This window comes from Dryobates pubescens, chromosome 22 (assembly GCF_014839835.1).
Source record: "Dryobates pubescens isolate bDryPub1 chromosome 22, bDryPub1.pri, whole genome shotgun sequence".
Lineage (NCBI taxonomy): Eukaryota > Metazoa > Chordata > Aves > Piciformes > Picidae > Dryobates > Dryobates pubescens.
In genome coordinates this window covers 11,705,297-11,716,101 of record NC_071633.1, presented here as the reverse complement: position 1 = coordinate 11,716,101, position 10,805 = coordinate 11,705,297, and the positions used below count along the sequence as shown (strand labels likewise).

The window sequence follows — 10,805 nt, the reverse complement described above, 5'->3', positions numbered from 1 at the left end:
ACTTCACCCAAAACACAAAGAAAAGGCAATTCATCGCACACAGGTCCTGTTTGACGTCAGCACTGCATCTGCGGCCGCTTGAAACGCCGCAACTTCCCCAAAGCCAACGTAGCGGCTAACGTGGAGTCTGAGTAAGAACGGCAAATGACTTTCGGACTCCACAATGCGGCTTTTCCTCAACTCAAGGACAGGAAGCTCACGCTGACACCGAGAGGCCCTGCGCAGTCGAGCAGGCACCGGCCAGGCCGTAGCTGACGGCTGCAGCGAATGGACCGTGGACAGGCGATGGGCCCGCAGCACCCCGAGCAAACGCACACCCCGGGTTGCCGCCACCACCGGCACCCGCACCCCGCGCGTGCGCCTCGGACGGGCCCGCTCGCTGCAGGGGCGGGGCGAGCCTCGCTCGATGACTCGAGGTGCAGGAAGCGCTGCCTGGTCGCTGCCAGCCCAGAGCGATCGCTGCCGGAGTAGTTCCCCCCTCGCCACCCCGGAGCCCGCATCGCTGTCGGGGGAAAGAGGATGGTGAGAGGCAGCTGGGACGGGCTGGTTTGGGACAGGGCGTCTCCACGGCCTCGGCCTGGGCTGCGGAGCGAGCTGGGAGAAAGAGGGAGGGCGAAAAGCAGGGAGCAGGGCCGTGAGTAAGCAGTTCCCGGGCCACGCGGGGTCGGGCTCGCCGCGGGCCGATGCCGGGCCTGGGCCTCGTTGCCGGGGCCCGGGGCTGCCCGGGGAAGGGAGCGGCCGCGCTCTACTCTGCCGGGCAGTCGGTGTCCGAGCGGGCTGGCGTGGGAGCGCGGCGGTGGTGGAGGGGGCCGCGACCTCTTCGGCCCGGCCCGGCGTGACGCTGCAGAGAGGCGGGTGATGGCTGCGCGGCTGCTCCGAAACGGGTCGAACGGGCGAAGCAGCATCGTTATCCCTGGCGAAGGGCTAGGCAGGGCTGAGCAGGGAGCGAGGCAGGCACCGGGATCTCGCCTTTTTGCTCTTGCTGCTCCCCTCCATGTACCCGCGACGGAGGCAGCGGGCTTGCTGCTCTGGGACTTGCAGCTTGTGCTGTTCCCTGACTGGGGGCTCTTGATCTGAAACGGAAAGAATTTTGACTAGAGAACGGTCCCCTGCTTCAGGTGTGGGAACAAATACTTTGCATAAAAAACCCTGCAAAGAAGGTGACCAGAACTTCCCCCGGGGAATAGTTTTTCTGCCAGTGTATTAGGTATACTAATGGATTTTATTTTGTTCATTCCAGTTTCGCAACCAGTATGACAATGATGTCACAGTTTGGAGCCCACAGGTAAAATCTTTAGAAGCTTGCTGACTGGCTTTTTACTTGCTTTTTTGTTTTCCTTTGCTCTTACAGCAGTGGTATAGGTTGTATTCAGGTGCCTAAAGCTCACTACAGGCTGCTCCCTTCAGATTTCTGGAAAGCCATAAGCACTTTATTAAACTTTTGGGGGGTGATGGTTAGGTGGGCCCTGGTACCTCAAAGTACTTAAGGCCATTGCTTTCTAAATGTACTTTTGAGACACAAAGTAGATGCTGTCATCATTGAGGGTTTGACTAGATGATCTTTGAAGGTCCCATTCAACCCAAACCATTCCATGATCAATTTACAGACTTAAAAAAAAAAAAGCTGACAAGTTATGAAAAAGCATGAGACTGCCCTTGAATCTCCTCCGTGCGAGGCTGCTACTAGGTCATACTCTCTTTCATTTCCTAGCTAATACTGGAGAGGAGCTGTTTAATTTACAATGGCGAAGAGCTTTCTTTTATTATTAAGAACTTTACTATGTTCAGATTGTTCAGAACAAACCTAAATTATTAGAAGTTAGTATTTAGTGCTTAAGTGAGAATATGCTGACTTCTTCAAGTATGACATAACAGCACCTGCTTCTGTGCACACAACTTTGACCACCTTGTAAGCTCCTATTTGAATGACTATACCTATGTGGTCACCTAAGGTATGAAATCTGAGATAACAATTTTTGTAGTACGAATTCACAGATCTTAATTTGCTAAATTGAAATGTTCCCAGACACCCTGTTGATACAAATTCCACGTATAAAGCTTGTAATTTCACTGTAGGAACTACTGTATTCCACTCCATAACTGGTAGCATGCAGCTGTGGGCTGTGGTTAGCAATTCCAGTACTTGGGGAGTAGCAGTGGGCATGCTGACTGCTTGACATAGGCTGGCCAACTAGAGTGCAGAAAATTAGCTACTTTACCCTCTGTGGTTGCATTAAAAGGATATTGTTGCAGAACTTGTGGGGACTTAACTCTCTTTAAGACCTCTACTCCTCTTTCAGACTTTACTGCAGTTGACTAATAACTTGTTCAGAAGTTATTAGGGAGTGGATGGTGAGACAACAATTGCATAAGACTCGTTTCTTCAGGAAACTCGATTAAAAGTTAAGCATCCAACTTCAGCTGCAGGTTCTGCCTTTGAATCATATTGGGTCAAGCATTGATTCCTGTGAGGACAGTGACAAAAGTCTTGCAGTTCTTAACAATGTTTTATTTTCCAGATTCATTGTATTCAGTAGTGAGTGGCTCAGAGATGGCTAGATTCTGTTGGTTAATAGTGAGGCATTTGCAGAAGATAATTGAGAAAGTCTTCTAGTTGTAGGATTAAGCTCTTAGGCAGTAAATGTACCTGTTCTGGAAATCAAAAACCATTGGAAATTGATACAGAGGATTAACCTCAGAATTGTTATCTTTGGTTTTTTATTCTGTAGGGCCGAATTCATCAAATAGAATATGCCATGGAAGCTGTGAAACAAGGCTCAGCTACTGTGGGGCTGAAGTCGAAAACACATGCTGTGCTGGTTGCTCTTAAGGTAACTTCAAAACTGTGTGCTCAGGACAGTAATGTTAGTAGAAAAGTTTTGGTTTGGCAAATGAGTTGTGTGCAGTCTAAGCTTTTGTAAATAGTGTAAATCCAATCCTAGCTGCCTTTTGCTTGAGTACCAGTATAGAGCTATAAATGCTTCCAGTACCTATGCAAAGCAGATTTTCACAAAATGAAGGAAATGAGTGAAAGATTTTTTTTCCCCCTTTAAAAGATGTTTCTCTCTCCTTTTTTTTTTTTAAATTTAGTTACTAAGTAGTAAAACTATTTATTTCTCTTCGCAAAGTGCGTGTCTGCTCTTTTGTTCTGACAATTTCCTACTGAAGTGAAAATGTCTTGTCTTCTGTTGCAAGTTTATAATGACTTTTTATTGTTATTGTTTCATTATCATATTCAATTCTTGCTATAAATGTTAGCAGATTTCTCCACAGTGCTTGGCAAACTGTTCAGTCTGCCACATGGCTTTCTTCTTTTATGCACAGAGAGCACAGTCTGAGCTGGCAGCTCATCAGAAAAAAATCCTGTACGTTGACAACCATATTGGTATCTCAATTGCTGGACTTACTGCTGATGCACGACTCTTGTGGTGAGTATCTCAGTTGTTGACATACACACACAGTTCTGCAACAATGAGTGAAAGTTCATTTGTAGACTATTGCGAATGAAATTTTATGACCAGCTAAGGATTAGTCTGGAGTTACTGCTCTGTTTTACTATGGCAAAGACCTCAGCATGAAATTCTGGCAGATTTTTAACTGTTTTTTGACCCCAAATTTCGGTTTTGTTACTAGCAAGAGTCCTGCGTAGTTTCCTCAGTGTGATGGGGTTTCCAAGCAGCCTGGGAAACTGCATCACTTAATTTCCTCTACCAGCGCTTTCTGTGTACGTACATTGAAGAAAGTTACTAAAATTATACCCTGAGACACCTTCAGAGGGTCTTGCTGGCAAAGTTCATGTTGCGGGGGAAATTTCAGTCCACCACACTGGCCACACAGCTTCATCAGATGAGGTAAATGTATACAGAAGGAGGAGCGTTCCTCACTTTGATAGGAAAGGACAAAAGAGACATGAGAAGAATAAGAAATTTTAATTGCTCTAAGGTTGCAAAGAAATGTAACCATTTCACTGTGGCTCTTTTCCAGACGATCCTTCTGTTGCCTGCCTGAACTTCTACCTTCTTTGCATTTGTATGGCTGAAATACTGTAATACCCAGTCAAATGTGTGGTCAGCTTTCTAAATGACAATGATAGGTCATGATGAAATGAAATTATGTAATGCATTTGACCCTTTTTCTCAGTGAGCAGAGCTGAAACAAAAATACACGTACCTTAATGGACAAATAATGAGACACAAACTCACTGTGGCTTCTATCTGAGCATTGGTTTCATTTTGGTGGTTTTTGTTTTCTTTTTTTCTCAGCAACTTCATGCGTCAGGAGTGTCTGGATTCCAGATTTGTGTTTGATAGACCTCTTCCAGTTTCTCGCCTAGTGTCACTAATTGGAAGCAGTATCCTTTGTTTGTAACACTTCATAGCTTTTTACTTTTCCATACTTGTACCTAAAAATTATTTCCCTTTCTCTCAGCTTAAAAGTCATAATTTGAAATTAATTTTTCTTTGTCTGCATATATTCTGTCAGAGAATATCCCATAACATTCACCAAACTGGTAGAGAAGCCATCAAGTGCTATGCAACATTTAACATAGCACTGTGTGTCTGTTCCACAGCCCTGTGCCTCTGGAGTAGGGAGAGGAAAGATGTCTGCACTGGTCAAAAAGGGATGCTTTACTGGATCACAGCTGCTTGCTCACAGTTCTGTGACAAATTCTGTCTCACATGGAACACAGCAGAGGCCTCATGTGTGACTCCCTCCTGGGTGTGTAGGAGAAAATTCAGGGGGTAAGAAATGAGATGAGGCCCTGCAGCATTAGGTGAACTCTCTGTATTGGTTGAATGCACTCCTCAGTTACTTCACCTTCGGATGAAAAAGAAGTCAGTATTCCAAATAAGTCCTGAGATTTATTTCTTTGTACACAACCTTCACACTGTGAAAAGGTTTTCAAAGACTATGTAGAGGTTTCGGTGCATCACTGCTTGACTTAGGAAGATATTTTGGGTAATTAATATGCCCTTTTGAGATTATTTCCTTAAGTTAGGTAAGAAACCCAGATACCAACGCAGCGCTATGGCAGAAGACCGTATGGTGTAGGACTGCTCATTGCAGGTTATGATGTAAGTAAGCTCTGCTAGTTACTACTGGGCTAAAAGAAAATGTGCTTAATGCAATTTTACACAACAAATAGCTGTTAAGAGGGGAAGACAGAAGGAAAAGATAGACTCATCAAAATTTGCTGAATAAGGAAATAATTTTCTCTATCTTTCCCTAAAACACAACCTATGAAAATGTCTATTAATAGCTAATCCTACTTACACTTACCAGGTGAAAAAGAGGAACTAACTATTTTCAGGTGCAAAATGAGATACTGCAAAAATTATCTTTGTTTTTGTTTCAAGGGATCAAAATGTTGATCCTATGATGACTTGTTCTTTTACTAGTGATTATGGAGCTTTACAAACTACTATTTTAAATGCTTTTTATAAAATGTGGATGTGGAAATCATCACTGGCTTCTCTCTTGTTTAACCACAACAATTTGCTTAATGAATCATACACAGTATCTCTGGGCTGAAGATTTTTCACATGAGGAAGTTTGAGGTGAAACTGCCATCTTGCATGGCATGGTAAAACCCAGAGTGGGTTTTTACTTCTGTGCAGATAAGATGGAATGTGTGTAAAGTATCTCCTGCAAGCCATGAAGTGGGAAGCATACATAAGCATGGTACAGTTTGTGGAACAGAGAAGGAAGCATTTTTGTTGCCAGCTATCCTGCCCAGACTGAACTAAATGTAAACACAGATTTTAAATGTGTGTTTGCTTGTTTGTTTTTTACAATGGCTTTGAAGGCGTTGTATAAGCAGTGGAAAGCATGTATGTGTGTGTACCTATATGGTGCATGATGAAGCAGAACTGTGTTTTGGGAAATACATGTTCCAGCAGCAGACTTGGTATGAGTTTATGCATCTGTTTTATAGTTTGTGGGGTTTTTTCCCCTCTTTGTAGGATATGGGTCCTCACATTTTCCAGACTTGTCCCTCTGCAAACTACTTTGACTGCAAAGCAATGTCCATTGGTGCTCGTTCACAGTCAGCACGAACTTACTTGGAGAGACACATGACTGAATTTGCTGACTGTGAGTAATAAAACTCTCTCTAGTGCTTTTGTGCTACTGCTCCATTGTTTGGCATTTAGTAAGGTAGGAAGATAAGTTTAGGGAGCCAAGTTTGGCATAAATGTAAATCTACATGAAGGCAAAAGTTGTAAAGAAAATGATATAAAAGTTCATGTCTAACATCTTGATGCTTATTGCATCTAATGAAAAGAGAAGTTAAGCTCAGAAAAGCAGAGAATAAATATATAAGCTTCTGCTCTGTTTAACCCTGGCAAAGACCAATTCTTTCCATGTCAAAGCAGATATAGTATGTAAAGGCAAGTATTTAAGTGGTGCATTCAAAATGGTGAATTAAGAGGCTACTGAGTGGCTTCTTGGACAAAAAAAAAAGTGTGATTATCAGTGGACTGGAGGCAGGGCAGGTGCCAAACCAGATGTATTCAACCTTAAATGCAGAGAGAGGCTAGTTTCTCAAGGTACACTTTCTATAACCAACTCTGATCTGTACCTGAAATACATAAGAGGAGGAGTTCTGGAAGTCAAGCTAGCTAAGGTGTTTTTCTAGCTGTCAGCTAGGAGTGGGAAGAATGTCTAGAGATACACCATATATTTAATAAACGCCTTTCTGATTTCATTTTAAGGTAATCTTAATGAGCTAGTTAAACATGGACTACGTGCCCTGAGAGAAACTCTTCCTGCTGAACAGGATCTTACCACCAAGGTAAATGCTCGGTGTTCTTAGCAAGAAATTTTACTGCCATTGTTATGAAAAAATACCATGGAAAAAAAATCCTGCAAGTTATGGCTGTCACCAAAATGTGGAAGCTGACTACTGGTAGACAGTGTCATCTTAATTTAATGTGTTGCCATGTTATCTTCTGTTTCCTTAGTTATCTCAGATTTAATTTTCTTAACAAAAATTACACTTTCACTAAATCAGAGATTGTTAATTTGGTTGCTTCATTCCATTTTAAACTTGGATCACTGTTGAAGGTAACATCACACACAACTAGGATCACAACTTTGCATTGTGAGCACAGGCAATATTCCCGTCATCAAAAAGTTGCAGAAACTTCTGACAATGAAATGAGGAGCTGTTGAACAGGAAAATTCTAAGGATATCCGTTAGTTGGTGTTCTGCTTGTGGCTGATTTGCCCTTTTCCATGTATCATTTCTTTTTTCTTTTTTTTTTTTTTTTATTCTTAGTCCACCTTGATTTTTAGAACTCTTAAAAGAGTGAAAATGCAAATTAAGATATAAATAGTCTTGGAAAAAAAAAGTTACTAAAATAAAGAAAAAAAATGGAAAGAACTTGAAATCCTTGAAAAGTGTCTTTACTTAGAAGGTTTTGAAATATGACAGCTTTTGCAGGGAGTCAGTCTGCCCTTTTTCTTCCTAGTACAATCTGCCAAAGGGGAGTGTTTCAAAATTTCCTGTTTCCCTGAAGTAGACACAATGAGTCTTGAGAAGACTGAGTGGAGATCTCATCAATGTCTAGAAATGAGTGGTGGTTGCCAAGTGGATGGGGCTATTCAATTTTTGGTGGTGTGCAATAATAAGACAAGGAACAATGGGTATGAGCTTGAGCATAAAAGATTTCACCTCAACATGAGAAGAAATTTCTTTACAGTAGGGGTGAAGGAGCACTGAACAGGCTGCCCAGTGAGGTTCTGGAGTCTCCTTCTCTGGACACGTTCAAAACCCATCTGGATGCATTCCTGTATAAACTACCCTAGGTGATCCTGCTTTGGCAGGGGGATTGGACCCAATGATCTTTGGAGGTCTCTTCCAACCTCTAATGTACTCTGATACTGTGAGTCTCTTTGTGATGGGAGGAAACTTTTACCTGTTTCACAGGCAAAAGCTGTAAAGCCACAGAGTTGTTAGCACAAAAACACTTCTCACTTCTTTCACAACTTTGCTTAACAGAACGTTTCCATTGGAATTGTTGGCAAAGACATGGAGTTTACCATATATGATGATGATGATGTAGCACCATTCCTAGAAGGACTTGAGGAGAGACCACAGAGAAAGGTATATGGTTTAGATAAAAGTAGGCTTCATTGAAAGACAGGATTTTGTGAAGTGTGACCTATCACATTCATATTTACAACATTTAACATTCTCAACTATTCTGGTAGAGATTTAGGAGTGTGGTTTTGAAAATGTGTAGTTACTACATGAAAAACCATATAATATGAGCTGGAGACGAAGATGCTTGTTAAGCCAGTTTATGCTGAACTTACGATGGGCCATTCCAAAGTCCTATCTTTACTCATTTTTGATCAAGTAATGGTTTTCATTTTATTGCAACAGAATTGGCTGCATATGATTGTCAGGCCTGCCCCAAGATGCATCCTTAGTCTCCTAATGACTGACCAACTCTGTCCTGCTTCATGTTTATGTTGGATAACGCTGCTGTATAGATGAGCTGCATTGATGTACTCATGATAAAAACTCACTCCAGGATAAAGCTGATAAAGGTGATGTTTTCTGCCCATCTGTAATGCATATCTTTTCTCTCTTTAAGCCTGCTCCGCCTGCTGATGAACCTGCAGAAAAGGCAGAGGAGCCAATGGAGCACTAGTTGGTGGATGAGTTCCTCTGTGTTAACGTATATCTAATTATACAGGAAGGATTATCCATTTGCTGGTAACTATCCTCACCTATATGCATTTTCTGCCAATACTTTCTGAGGATTACGCTTAAAAAAGGAAACCAACCAACCCACCTATCCTTAAAAGGTAGACAGAAGGTCATAATTGGGTGTATTTTCTTTGACAAGAAAGGTGTAATCATTTTCTAAATAGTACATGATACTGTTTTTTAATGAAAAGCATACTGTCTTTAACTTGTAAGGACAAGTGGAAATAAAACACTTTCTTGGAATCTGCTGTGGGTTTGGGTTTTTTAATCTGAAGAAATAACCATTGAAATCAAGGTGCTATCATCTCTTTGACCATTTGTCAACTTTATTTACTGTATGTAAATGTGGTGCTTTTTGAAACTGTTGAACAGAGAGGACTTCAAAATGCCCACAAGTCTACAAAATAGGTGTAGAACAGACAGAATGCAGCATGTTTCCCCATGTTGTTTTGTCATTGTCTCAAACTTGACTTGAGAAGACATCTCTGATTGAATGTTTACCAGACACATTGCACGCTGAAGAAGCATGAAGCTGCTAAACAGCTTGTGTTTTGGCTTTTTGAGTTCTCCACATCAGTAAACCTCAGCCTGTATGGAAGTGAATTGCATTGCTTTATTTCTTGAGAGCCACCAGCCAGCCAAGGAGCATCAAAGGGCTTTTAGCACACTAATGGCCTAAATTGAAATAAGAGGGAAGCACATACACCACCCATTACAGATTCCCTGAACTATGGAGTCTCTGCACTGCTGCTGAACAGGCTCTCCAGGGCTTTCTCCCTTCAGCTTTCTCTGCATTGGGACTGAGGGGGTACCTATTGTGTGTTTGCCATCAGGCCAAATCCAGCAACTTAGGGACACCTGGCAGGGAAGGCAAATAGGTGCAAAGTGGCTGTGACTCTGTATTTAAGCAAGTTACCATGTTGGATCATTGCATTAGAATTAGTCTCACGAATACATTGAAAAGGATAAGAAACAACTTGGAGTGGACTCACACAGGGGCTTGACATCCTGCTCAATGTATTTTTTTAAAAAAGGGCCTAAAACTTGCAACTTGTATTTATTAATTAATAAAGCATGGTGCTGTTTTGAACAGACTTCAAATAGTGTGGTGAATCCCTGTAAATAGGTCAGTCATGACTATATCAAACTAATACTATCAGGGCTGCCTATTTAGGTCTAAGCACTATATAGCAGCTTTTTCATTACTTTTTTTCCCTTATTCTTCTTTTTCTTTATATATATTGTATTTTTTTCCCTCATAATTATTTTAGTAGAAACCCAGTATGGTGGGGGTTGAAAGAGACTTCCGGAGATCATCTAGTCCAACCCCTAGCAAAGCAGGTTGCACAGGAACATGTCCAGGCAGGTTTTGAATCTCTCCAAAGGAGACTTCATAACCTCTCTGGGCAGTCTATACCAGTGCTCCAGCACCCTCAAAGAAGGTTTGTTTTTTTGTGTTTAGGTGGAACTTTACATGTTTCATTTTGTGCCTATTGTCCTTTGTCATCTTGCTGGGCACTACTGAGATGACTCTGGTCCCATCCTCTTGACCTGTGTCCTTTAGTTGTTGATGAGTGGTGGGACAATTCCCTCTCAGTCGTCTTTTCACCAAGCTAAACAGCCCCGAGACTTGTAAGACAAATGCTCCACTCCCCTCAGCATCTTTGTAGTCTCTGCTGCACTCCCTCCTCTAGTTCCCTGTCTCTTGAACTGGAGAGCCCAGAACTGGACACAATACTCCAGCTATGATCTCACTAGAGCAGAGTAGAGGGGACAACTCCCTTGACCTGCTGGACACCACTCTTTACAGTGCATCTCAGGATACTATTGGCCTTAGCATTGATAGCTCATAGTGAGCCTGACCACCAGCACTCCCAGCTCCTCCACAAAGCCGCTTTCCCGCGGGTTAGCGCACGCACCCTGCTGCCTCCCTGACGTCAGAGGCGGAAGTCCCTCCTCCCGCCCTCGTGGCTGGCTGGCGCGCTCTCTTTCACCCACGCACGGCAACGCGGAAATGGCGGTGCCACCGCAGCAGTCCCACCCCTTTCGCGTTGTCATGCTGGTGAGAGGCGTGTCCCTCTAGAGC

General features: G+C 42.6%; 1 protein-coding gene across 1 annotated transcript; it reads left to right on the top strand.

The window, feature by feature from the left end:
- Positions 1–400: 400 nt before the first annotated feature.
- PSMA1 (proteasome 20S subunit alpha 1) lies at positions 401–9,560 on the top strand. The gene is made up of 10 exons (XM_054171836.1): positions 401–522; positions 1,241–1,285; positions 2,730–2,831; positions 3,325–3,428; positions 4,263–4,351; positions 5,005–5,075; positions 5,964–6,093; positions 6,714–6,793; positions 8,003–8,107; positions 8,604–9,560. The coding sequence occupies exons 1-10, from the start codon at positions 520–522 to the stop codon at positions 8,658–8,660; spliced, it is 786 nt and encodes a 261-aa protein (XP_054027811.1). The 5' UTR covers positions 401–519; the 3' UTR covers positions 8,661–9,560.
- Positions 9,561–10,805: the final 1,245 nt, after the last annotated feature.